General features: G+C 39.0%; 1 protein-coding gene across 4 annotated transcripts in view; it reads right to left on the bottom strand.

Moving 5' to 3' along the window:
• pdxdc1 (pyridoxal-dependent decarboxylase domain containing 1) overlaps positions 1–12471 on the bottom strand; it is a 64203-nt gene that overhangs the window by 1286 nt on the left and 50446 nt on the right. For all 4 annotated transcript variants that reach the window (XM_043712119.2, XM_043712120.2, XM_043712121.2 and 1 more), the window contains 4 exons: positions 10817–10938; positions 9819–9911; positions 6904–7000; positions 765–869 (listed from right to left, as the gene is read on the bottom strand). In XM_043712119.2, the coding sequence (XP_043568054.1) occupies positions 765–869; positions 6904–7000; positions 9819–9911; positions 10817–10938 (417 nt within the window). The remainder of the gene's footprint in view (positions 1–764; positions 870–6903; positions 7001–9818; positions 9912–10816; positions 10939–12471) is intronic.

Genomic DNA, 12471 nt, shown 5'->3' with positions numbered 1-12471 from the left:
CTGTTAAGTTTAAAATGCTTGAGTTTAGTAACTCCAGTGACACTTATGGAGGTAAGAATCCATCCCTTTAGTGGCAATGGAGAAATCATACATAATAAACATTTCCCCTCAGCTACGGGGACCTGGGTCACCCCTAATCATTACAATCTTCTTAACCCAGCAGCTAAGTGATGACAACTTGGGAATAGATTACTCTCGCTTATTTACATATACTATTGGATAAATAATTGGACGAAACATTGTACAGTATTAGTAATTACAATCACTTAAGTTTAGTTGCTATTTCTCAGAATAATCCAAAACTCTATTCTAGACTTTAGGACTATGGAGATAAATTGTACTGATTATATGCAATTTTTAAAATTGAAAAGTAACACACCATTTAGTAAAAACCCAGTGGTTTTCCATTTTTTTTCCAAACCCATCAAATTTAATTTGTTTTGATTCTAATGCTGTGATCTGAATGATCACATTAAAATTATAAATTCAACCTGTTTTGAGCTGTTTTTCCACATTGTACATTGTTGGACAACCATGATTTTTTAAAGACAATCCAATCAAATCTTTCAATTTGAGCGTTGACTTCATAAAACCATTATTACTATTTACAAAATCTTCAAATTCAGTTAAGAATTGCAGTAACTAACTCACTTCAGAAGCAGTGAGAAAATATTTTATTGAAACATAAAAATAAGTTTAATTGGCAGCTGTCATATTGCATATTTACAAATATAAGAATGAGAGAAATTAGAAATGAAACAAACCTGGTGACTTGTGTTTGGTATGAATAATTGTGGGTGTTGGGGGTGGGCTTCCTTCAGAGGCTTGGGCTTTTAGTGCATAAAGTTTATCTGTTGACTCTAGAGAACCTGACAAACAAGCAAGATATAAATAAAGGCAAGTGAAGAAAATAAGAATCTACATAAATGAGCAAAAAAAGTCTGCAAATATATTTCAAGTGAATGCATATTGACAAATAAATAGATAAAAGATCAAAACGTAATCGTGTTTGATAGCCAAAAGTTTCATAGTTTTCTGTTTAGTGCTAGTATACTGTTGCTAGCAGTGCTTATTCCAGAAAAATGTCTGAGTGCTTCAGATATTAGTGATTAGTGGCTGGAAACTCATCCAGGAGAGAAAGGCAAGATAAGCTGAAGTTACTACGTATTTTTCATTTAACCTTACTACAAAAAAAAACTTTACATCCTCAAGACTAAATGAAAAATCTGTACAGAGCCTCAGTGTTATACAGAATACATTTTTCCCAGATGTACATTTAATGTTAAGGTACATGAAGATGACACCATTCCTGTTACAGTTCAGTTTTGATTTGTATTCAGCCCTAAATAAATACATTTCTAAGTAATGTATCTATTGTGTTGATAGTTATTCTCCGCTATACAATTAAAACAGATTGAGGAGATGGTGGAATAATTTCACTGGATTAGTAATCCAGAAAAGCACAGCAGGTCAGGCAGCATCCAAGGAGCAGGAGAATCGACGTTTCGGGCATGAGCCCTTCTTCAGGAATGAGGAAAGTGTGTCCAGCAGACTAAGATAAAAGGTAGGGAGGAGAGACTTGGGGGAGGGATGTTAGAAATGCGATAGGTGGAAGGAGGTCAAGGTGAGGGTGATATGCCGGAGTGGGGGTGGGGGCAGAGAGGTCAGGAAGAAGATTGCAGGTTAGGAAGGCGGTGCTGAGTTTGAGGGATTTGACTGAGACAAGGTGGGGGGAGGGGAAATGAGGAAACTGGAGAAATCTGAGTTCATCCCTTGTGGTTGGAGGGTTCTTAGGCGGAAGATGAGGCGCTCTTCCTCCAACCACAAGGGATGAACTTGTAGGCGGAACTTGCAGAACGTTTCAGAGAACACCTCTGGGACACCCGGACCAACCAACCCAACCACCCCGTGGCTCAACACTTCAACTCCCCCTCCCACTCCACCAAGGACATGCAGGTCCTTGGACTCCATCACCAGACCATAGCAACACGACAGTTGGAGAAAGAGCGCCTCATCTTCCGCCTAGGAACCCTCCAATCACTCAGATTTCTCCAGTTTCCTCATTTCCCCTACCCCCCCCACCTTGTCTCAGTCAAATCCCTCGAACTCAGCACTGCCTTCCTGACCTCTCCACCCCCACCTTTACCTCCTTCCACCTCTCGCATTTCCAACACCCCTCCCCCAAGTCCCTCCTTACCTTTTATCTTAGCCTGCTGGACAAACTTTCCTCATTCCTGAAGAAGGGCTCATACCCGGAACATAGATTCTCCTGCTCCTTGGATGCTGCCTGACCTGCTGCGCTTTTCCAGCAACACATTTTCAGCTCTGATCTCCAGCATCTGCAGCCCTCACTTTCTCCTAGTAATCCAGAAATCCAGGTTTCTGACCAAGGGTTGCTGGACCCAAAATATTAACCCTGTTCTTTTCTCTTCCGATGCTGGCAGATTGGAGTTTCTCCAGCATCTGCAGTTCTTCATTTTTATTACCCTAGCCTAAGATTCTAGGGACATGGGTTGAAATCCTACCATGGCAAATGAATTGTGATTTCAATAAAAAGCTAACCTAATGGTACCCAGGCAATTACTGTCAATTGTTGTAAAAATCCATCTGGGAATTAAGGAATGCAACAAATGCTGGCCCAGTCAGCGATGCTCACATCCCTGAGCAAAAAAAATCTTGTATCAAAGTAAAATGAATGTTTAAACAGAGATATCCCCATCTTCTGACCAGATGGTCATTGCCTGGCACTTTATCAGACCAAGCCTTGATTTTATCCAGGTTTTGTAACACTTAGACATAGACAACTTCAGTATCCAAGAAATCTCTCAACATTCTGTAATCATCAGCATGCTAGGTTCTTTTTCTTGAGATTCTTACAGACTTTAATCAATTCCAATATGCCAACTTCTGTGAACAGCCAAAACTTATTAAGTACAAGCTTTGGAGGATCACTTAACACTCTTCGCAATGCTTACGAAGCTCTCTGAACAAAGAAACAGTTCTCTTTTTAATACAGAATTTTGCATCATTAATACCCACAAGACTACCCCCCCCCCCCATAGTCATATGCCACTCAAGACCCATTGTAGTGATTTGATTATTTCCAGTAACAATGTGATGTAAATCATTCCCTAATGGCAAGATCTGGCGTAAATTTTCTTTTAAACGTCAGGGTGTGGTCTGAATTTTAGCTGCAATGTTCTCATTGCCATCTCTTATTCAGAATCAATGTCATTTTTTCTACATTCTACCTGCAAGATAGAGAAACATACCACCCTAGACCCAGGACATTCAATTTCTTGAAGGTCAGCAGAGCAAATTAACCCTTTAACATCTCAAGCAAACATCCTCACTTCTGACTTTACAAAAAGGAGAGAAAATTATTGATGAAGCAGCTGAAGATGGTTGGGTCGTGGACATTACCCTGAGGAACTCCTGCAGAGATATCCTTGGGCTGAGATCATTGACCTCCAACAATTGCAGTCACCTTTCTTTGTGCCAGGTGTGACGCTAACCAGTGGAGAGTTTGCCCCCGATACCCATTGATTCCACTTTTGGTAGGCTGCTTGATGCAGTGAGGGGAGACACTGAGACAAGGGCCCCAAGGCAGGAAATAAGCATTACCTTGAGCAGGCAAGGTAAATACACGCAGAGACAGAGCGAGATTCAATGGAACTGATTAGAATTGGTTCTTGCTTTATGTTAGTGAAAGAAACTTGCTGTTTCGGTGGAGAAGAGGAATAGTAGGAGAATGAAGACACTGGTTGGAGTAGTCTACAGTCTTTCTGACAGCAACCACAATGGGGAATAAAGTAAATGTGAATAAATATTCGCTGTCTGTGATAAAGGGATGGTGATAATTCTGGTCGGCTAATCTACATATGATCTGGAAAACTCAGATTGGCAGTAGCAGCCTGGATGAGGAGTTCACAGATTACTTTCCAGATTGTTTCTTCGGGTAGCACATCTGGAACAGAGGAGAGAGCAGGTTATTTTATATTTGATGATGTGTAATATGACAGGATTAATTCAAGACTTCAGAATAAAGGTAGGGACATCCAGTTTGAAAGGGAGGAGACTGAGTTTAAGACCAACATTTTACACCTAAAGGGCAACTATATAAATATGAAAGCTGACCTCACTTACATGAACCGGCATACTACTCAGAATTAATATATTTCCAGTATAAAGAAAAAGTCCAAAAGGAGGACCCACCATTGGCGGTTAACTAAGGAAGTTAGGGAAAGCATCAAACAAAAAAAAACATACAGCTGTGCAAAGACAAGTGGCAGACCAGATGATAAATCAGAAATGAAAGCATGCCAGAGAAAGACTAAAAGGTTAATTAGGAAGAAGTCGTTAGAGGTATTTAATGAGGTAGTAGACACGTCAGTGCTCATTTTCCACACTTCCTAGATTCAAGAATGTTTCAATTGGATTAGGAAATAGCAAATATAACCCCTCTATATAAAATGGGAGAGAAGTAGAAAACAGAAGTTAACTTGGCGTCACTTGTGGGGAAAGCATTAGATTCTCATTGATTCCAATTTTACGAAGGCTCCTTGATATCAAGGTCAATCATGCTCACCTCACCTCTGGAATTCAGCTCTTTTGTCCATGTTCAGATTAAGGCTGAGTTCAGTGACCCTGACTGAAACCCAAACTGAGCAGATTATTCCTTTGCAAGTGCTGATTTGGATAGTACCATCGACAACCCCTTTCATCACTTATGATTGACAGTAGACTAATGAGGCTGCAACTGGTTAAGTAGGATTTGTCCTACTTTGTGTATGCAGGATCACCTGGTCAGGTGTATACCAGTGTTGTAGATATGCAAGAACAATATGGCTAGTTCTACAGTATGTGTCTTAATGCTGGAATGTTGCCTGGGCCCCATTGCCTTTGCAGCATCTCGTGTCTCTGGCTGTTGAAGATCAGCATTGATGATGCTAGGGACCTCAGCAGGGGCTGTGATGGATCATTCACCCTGCACTCTGGCTGAACATGAATGCAAATATTTCAGCCTGGTCTTTGACACAAGGCTCCCATATCATTAAAGATTAAGATATGCTTGGAGCCTCTGCTTCCTGCTAGTTATTTAGTTGTCCACCACTATTCATGACTGGCTGTGACAGGACTGCAGAGCTACAATCTGATCTGCTGGTGGTAGGATTGCCTACTGAATGCTGCTTGGCACAGAAATAGTCCTGTGTTGTAACCCCACAGGTTAACGTTTCATTTTCAGGTCTGCCTGCTCCTGGCATGCCCTCCTGCACGCCTCATTGAATAGCGACAATCTTCTGGCTTGATGCGAATTAATGGTAGTGTCGGAGCTATGCTGGGCCAGGAGCTTACAGATTGTGGGTTGAATACAACTCTGCTGTTGACAGCGCACAGCACTTCATGAGTGTCCAGTTTTGAGATGCCAGATCAGTTCAAAATCTTCTCCAGCAGAAGTGCCACACAAGACCAAGGAGGGTATCATCAATGTGAAGCTGTAGCTTCATCTCCACTAGGATTGTGTGCTACTCTCTCCTGCTCAGACTGTCATGGACAGACATATTTATGACAGATTTGTGAGGACGAGGTCAAGTATGTTCATCCCCCTCTGGGTTCCTTCACCACCTGCCACAAACCCTGGCTAGTAGCTATGCCTTTTAGGAGTCAGCTAACTCGATCAGTAATACTGCTGTGAAGTCAATCTTGATGAAGACTGAACTCTCTCAGTGTACATTCTGGTCACTTTGCACCCTCAGTGCTTCCTGCGAGTGGTACTCAGAGGAACACTGATTCTTCATCAAGGGTGGGAGGTTTCCTTGCCAATGTTTGACCTGATTCAATGAATCTTCATAGAATCCAGAGTAAATGTTGAGGACTCCCAGGACAATTTATCCCTGCCTGAATACCCCCATTGTGCCAACACCTCTGCTGGGCCCATCCTGCTGGTGAACAGGACATAACCAGGGGTGTACACGGTAGTGTCTAGGATATAATCAGGCTGTTGCTCGACTAGTCTGAGAGACAGTTTTAGCACTAATGTTAGTAAGAAGGATTTGTTGATGCCAAGTAGTCTATCCAGTTTAATTCTGTTTTTTTAGTCTGTTTATTGGTATAATACATTGCAGTGTCTTGCTGGGCCATTTCTGAGGGGGTTAGAGTGGATCACATTGCAGTGTGTCTGGAGTCACATGTAGACCAGACCACAGCAAGGACGGCAGATTTCCTTCCCCAAAGAACATTAGTGAACTTGTGATAAATAGTTTCCCAAGCATCCATGTCTTATTCCAGTATTCAAGAAATGATGCCATGGTAGCTCTGTTACAAAACATCATTCATCACAAACAAATATTAGAAAGCTCCAGGTTCAATTACTAATCTGTGCTAAGTTAGCTCATCTCAGACAGATTCACTAATGTGTTGTAGAATCCTGGGAAAAAAGTGGCCAAGTTTTTCTCTCTCTCAATTTCCAGTAGCTGTTGTGGGAAAGTGCGAGTATACGGAAAGGTCCAGCTGAACTGCCTCTTAACTCTTGCTGCTTTGCCACATGCACGAATAATGGTCAAAGAATATTTTGTTTTGACCAGCTGGAGACTGTACAATATCTTGTAGATGTCAGTTCCCTCAGGAAAGGAACATTGGCAATTAAAGCAAGCTAATCTTTGAAGTTCAAGAAAAGGGAAATCAAATAATGCTTAATCCTCAAAACCCTTATATTCTGTTTTCAGAAGTATTTTAATCATTGGTAAAATCAAAAATCTTTGCTCTGGTACCATCACCCATATTTAAGAATTTGTTCACATCCTGTTATAGCAGTGCTGCAATATTTAATGCTTTGAAAAAAATCTTTCGAATGTAATCTTTAAGCAGAATAAATCTTTGCATTATGAACAACTGAAATCTTACCTCCTGCCAGATTGAATGATCTTCCTTGAACTGAGCTGTGGACTGGGGATAGCCAGTTAAGTACTGAGCCAACTACAGGAAGCTGTCGTAGAAGTCCCTACAAAGACAGAAGATGACAAAGAACAATGTGCCCAAATAAAATAACTAATTTCAAGCCTTCATCGTTTAAGCCAGAAGTCAGACGATGACAGGTTATAGTCCAAAAGGTTTATTTGAAATCACAAGCTTTTGGAGGTCTACTCCTTCGAAGATGGACTTTACCTGATGAAGGATCAGTGCTCCAAAAGCTTGTGATTTCAAATAAACCCGTTGGACTATAACCTGGCATCATGTGACTTCTAACTTTGTCCACCCCATTCCGAAACCAGCCCCTCCACATCATTTGAAATAGACATACTTTACTATTCCATTTGTTAAAAGCTGGAAGGACAATTTCTCTTATAAACTCTAAAATACATTTTTCTGAGCACACCTCATGGCCTGCCAATACTGGTAGAAAGTAGAATGAACTTGTGATAAAATACAAGTGAATTATTTTAACCTAATCTCACAGAACAAATAATACCTGCAAAGCATTCTGACTGTGGTTATCAGAACCTGTAAGGAGATCATTACCACCTTTACAATGCTCTGAATTCGGGGTCATGATGACCACAAAACTAAGTGTTGCCAACATTACTCAAATAAAACTGTGGATACTATAACTCCAAAATAACAACAAGGTTTTGGAGAAACTCAAAGTCTAGCAGCATCTGTGGAGAGACAGAAACAGACCTAATGTTTTGAGTCTGAAATTATACCTTCAAAACAGGGGATTGAAAATGGTGATTCCGAAATCATATGTAACTTGAAACATTAACTGTTTTTTTCTCAACAGATGCTGCCAGACCTGTTGAGTTTCTCCAGCATTTTTTTTAAATTAGGCCATCTTCATCTCACCGAAACTTTAACTGTAATGTGCAGTATAATATGGAAACCCAGAGGTTTCTGTAGGTAACCTGATTCTTTTCTAGAATGTGCACTATGGAGGTCGAGATTGCAATTACTTTGCAAACTGACAGTTTTACAGTAATTCTTGCTGTAAAAATACTTGAATAACATTGGAAGCTTGTTAAATTAGTTGTATTTTGGAGATGCTGGTGTTGGACTGGGTGTACAATGTTAAAAATTACACAACACCAGGTTATAGTCCAACAGTTTATTTGGAAGATTCTAGATTAGAGTGGTGCTGGAAAAGCACAGCAGTTCAGGCAGCATCCAAGGAGTAGGAAAATTGACATTTCGGGCAAAAGCCCTTCATCAGGAATAGAGGTAGGGTGGAGAGATAAATTTACTGGAAATCTGAAACAAAAACAGAAGTTGCTGGAAAAACTCAGCAAGTCTAGGAACATCTGTGGCGAGAAAGTAAAGTTAACATTTTGGATCCAGTAACCATTCTTCAGCACCTTTTCTATTTTGTCATGCCAAACTTTCCTGGTATGATAGAAATATTCTATGCATCTTATATTTAAAGATGGTTAATATTGATATTTTAGTTTTCAATCAAGATCTAATTATCACCACATTTTGCTACCTGAAATTTTAAACTGGAAATGAAGGATATTAATTTCCTGATTTGCTGCCTAAGAATACTTCAAAGTGTTTGGCTCATTTCTACACTCATTGCTGAGCACTCAGAGATACCCTCACAGCAGTGTCATAAAAACATGCTTTCGCCACAGAAGTCATCAGAATTTTGCTGGCAATTTTCTTCAAATGACAGCAAGAGCTGCTGCACAATTTCGGACTTCAAATCCTAGCCAATTATTATATATCCCCCTAATTAAATATACATTTTAATAAATGCTGAAGTGAGAGTGATTTCTCTTGTAAAATATCAGAGGGTCAAGCAATTCAATCTATTCCAAACAAGGGCAGATTAGTGTCGATAATTCACCTCCGTGCTGTGATTTTCAATTCCCACTGTAGTAGATTCTGATATAATGCGATGATCCCGTTCTCGTGCAATCTCGCATTATATAATTTAAAAATCGCATAATAACCGCACCATTTAAACTAATGGGGCTGGAATCACATTATAGCTTATACTGGTAAGGAAAGTTCGCATTCTACAAATAACAGCCTAAATTCTTCAATCGCGTTAAAGCCAACTTACGTTGCAGAAACATGCATTTATAGCAGTACAGATCGTATCACAAATTGCATCTGCGAGATGCTGTTTAGTTGAAATTAAGGTGTGTTAGATAATCACTTTATTAGCGGTCAGGTTTTTTTTTGCAAACAGGAGTAATGTGTGTTTGAAGCTGAGTTAATGATACAGCTACTTGTCTGAGGTTAGTTGGTATGTAATTGAACCCAGTCTGGGAGTACCTCTTTTAACCAAATCAAACCTCAGCCATGAGAAGACAGCAACTTACTTGCATATTTTTGCCCTGCAAGTTTCAGATGCTTTGAGAGCATAATGAAAAATATCAGGGGACTTGGGGCAGCTAAAGAAAAGATCTAATTTGATACCATAATGTTTATCACCATTCCATACTCTGGAACTATACACCATGTTTGCAGCACTGATGAAAGCCAGAATAACTGCATGCCAAGCAATTTCAGCAAACAAAAACAAACTGCTGGAAAAACTAAGCAGGCCTGGCAGCATCTGTGGAGAGAAAGCAGAGTTAACGTGTTGGGTTCAGTGATTCTTATTCAGAATTTCAGCAAATATAGTTGGTTTAAAGATTTAACTGAAATGAAACAATTAGTAGCAATAGATTACTAAACGTAAAAACACACAGGTTCAAGTTAAAAAGTGCAATCCTGCATTGTTACTCTCTTTATTTCTCGTGAACAGTATTTGACATTATCGAGTGATGATTAATGCTGATATGATGTAAACTCAATCTGGAAATATCTATATTTACCTCTTCAAGGAGTCTAGCTTCATTTGCTTTCTGTAACTGTTGCTCTGCTTCAATAATTCCTTTCCGTACTACTTCAGTCATGTTCTCCAATAACTTTAAACCAAATACAACAAGAGAGAATTACCCTTGGTAACAGTACTACACAATAAAGGTTCAAGTAGTTATTTCCACATTTTCAGAAATATTGCAGTGTTTGTCATATATATCACATACTAATTCAACAAGGGCAAGTACTTTTTATTTAAGCCCATTCAAGCAGTAGTTGCTGTACATAGTAGAATATCTTTGCAGTAGCCCACAGTGAATGGGCGAATTTTTTAATTCTGAAGCAACGTTGTATTGCAAGTGACTTTTTTTTTGCAAACATGGAAGTCTGTTGCAAGGCTGGCAAGTAGTCAGAATCCAGAGCTGATTTCTCAGTTGTACCACCACTGTCCTTCGTGCAGCACTTTAAACACTAGCCATTTAAAATAAAACAATGTTTTAATCAGTCTTTACTTCCTCTGACTGAATCCCAAATCTGAGCACAGTACCATTCAGCTGAAATGCTGAGCAGCAGTGTTACGGTAACATTAACTTGCTGACTGGTAGTATAATCCACGGAGAATAAACAGCCTTGCAAAAAAGATGAGTAAGACTGAACTGTACCATAATGGGAAATTGGATATAATGGCCACATGAATCACTGGGACTGGATTTGACTACACTTGCAAACTGCAACTATTCAGTTAGAGGAGATGTATCCCATGTATTAGATATAAATAAAATATTGAGATTTAGTTGGAACTAGATTAGAGTAAGACAACATAGAAATTATTTATCAGAATTTAGTTACTATTAACTGAAAGAAAAGAGTTATGGTACATTTCTTTATTAGTCTTAAAAAAAGCTGACCTTTGGGAGTCATCACTATTTAATACGAAACTTGGTTTAGGAGTAGAAAATGATCTTTATCAAAATAAAGTTGATTTAAAAGAAGAATACTTTGAACTTCATACCTTTGAACTTTCCTCAATTTCTCTGCCCATGGCTGCAATGGTTTCCACTAGTTCTGGCACATCCAAATTATCAGTTACCATACCGACATAAATGCAATTCTTCTCACCTTCAAACTCAGGCCCTGCAGATTCAAAATATTAAATAATACATGTTAAACATGGGCTGTACAATTAGCACAGAATAGAACTATAGTACTCCTCAAATGCTGTCATTTACTTAAAATGTAACTAATGCTCAAAACCAAAAGATCATAATGTCCACAAGTCCTTTCCCATGAGTAACAAGAGCAAGTACAACAAATATATTTGATTCAAAATTTTTATTTCTATGTTCCTCTCGTTAGTTTGGTACAACATTGCTAAACTGAGGAATATAATCTAACCTAATAGTAATAGTTCATTTGATGCCCGTGATCCAGTGAAATGTGATAACCCTTGAAGAAAATGCTGGTATTTCCTTTTGAGAAAGTCCCGTAAGTCCTAACTGACACCAAGATCATTCAGACAATATATGTCTTCAGGCTTCTTAGAAGTGCATATGTAAGCTAAGTTGGTATGGAACTAAAGCAAAGGATAAATAGATAGTGAATTAGATATCTAATTATTGTGGGTTTAAGCAAAGACAAAGAGCCAAATACCTTAATGTCGAACATAACCTTCAGGTGAGGTGACCAGAAAATATTGTTTAAATAAAAGGAGGTAGAAGTTGTAGATTGGACAACTGCCATTGCTTCAGGTTTGCCAGATCCAATCAGACCACATGAGGGGGGTGGGAGGCAAAGAAAGGAATCTCTGGGAATTCTGTGTCATCAGGACTGTAGAATTATAATTAGAAAGAGAAAAAGGCTTTTAAAAAGAGGGGGAAAGAAAAGAAAAAGAGCAAACGAAACAAGAAAAAAAATTAAAGCAGATGGAAGTAGATGAGCCCTAGGCCAGGTACCCGAACACAGCGCTGCTACTCCAGCGCAATGTTGAGAGGAAGAAAGAATTGTTGTGAAACTAGCCAACAAAGTTCTGCAGTGTGATGCTGTTTGGTGTAACAGCATCTGGAAATTTCACATGGCTGTCTTAGAAAACAACTCAAAGGCTAAACCAACAGAGTCAGAAAGTGAGAGATCTTATACAAGAGTCAGAGCGCTTTGGAACTGCATGTGGTACCATGAGTGCAGAGAATGATGAAGGTGCTATTGATTCTCATCAAAGGTATCCAGGTTTTAACAACTATCTAAAGTGAAATTTATCCTTTTATTTGAAGAATCTGTTAAGTGATGTTTGACTTTTTTTGATTTTGGTTTTCTTATCAGATTAAAAGTTTTAAAAGGTGTAAAAGGTGAAATCTGTTCTTCATTTATTTCTATTGGCATCACAGAGTGTTTCCTGTCAAATGATCACACCACTACCAGGACAAGCGAATGCTGATGTATGTACATAGGTATTACGTTACAAGGGAAGGGTTACAATGCTTTGCTCTTATTGGTCAATGTGATGCTTAGTCTCAAAAGCAAAGTACTGCAAATAAATACAAAACTAGATTCAATTCTATGCTGCTGGTTTACACAGAAGTTAAGAAATGTGAGTGGGAGTAAACATTTCATATAACTTTGGTTGATCTTCTGGCTCATCTTCACTTTCCAGCCTGTTTGCTGTATTCCTCA

The sequence above is a fragment of the Chiloscyllium plagiosum genome, unplaced genomic scaffold (genome assembly GCF_037043375.1).
Source record: "Chiloscyllium plagiosum isolate Xiang-an unplaced genomic scaffold, Cpla_swu_hap1 HiC_scaffold_20, whole genome shotgun sequence".
NCBI lineage: Eukaryota > Metazoa > Chordata > Chondrichthyes > Orectolobiformes > Hemiscylliidae > Chiloscyllium > Chiloscyllium plagiosum.
This window is presented reverse-complemented; position numbering and strand designations above follow the sequence as displayed.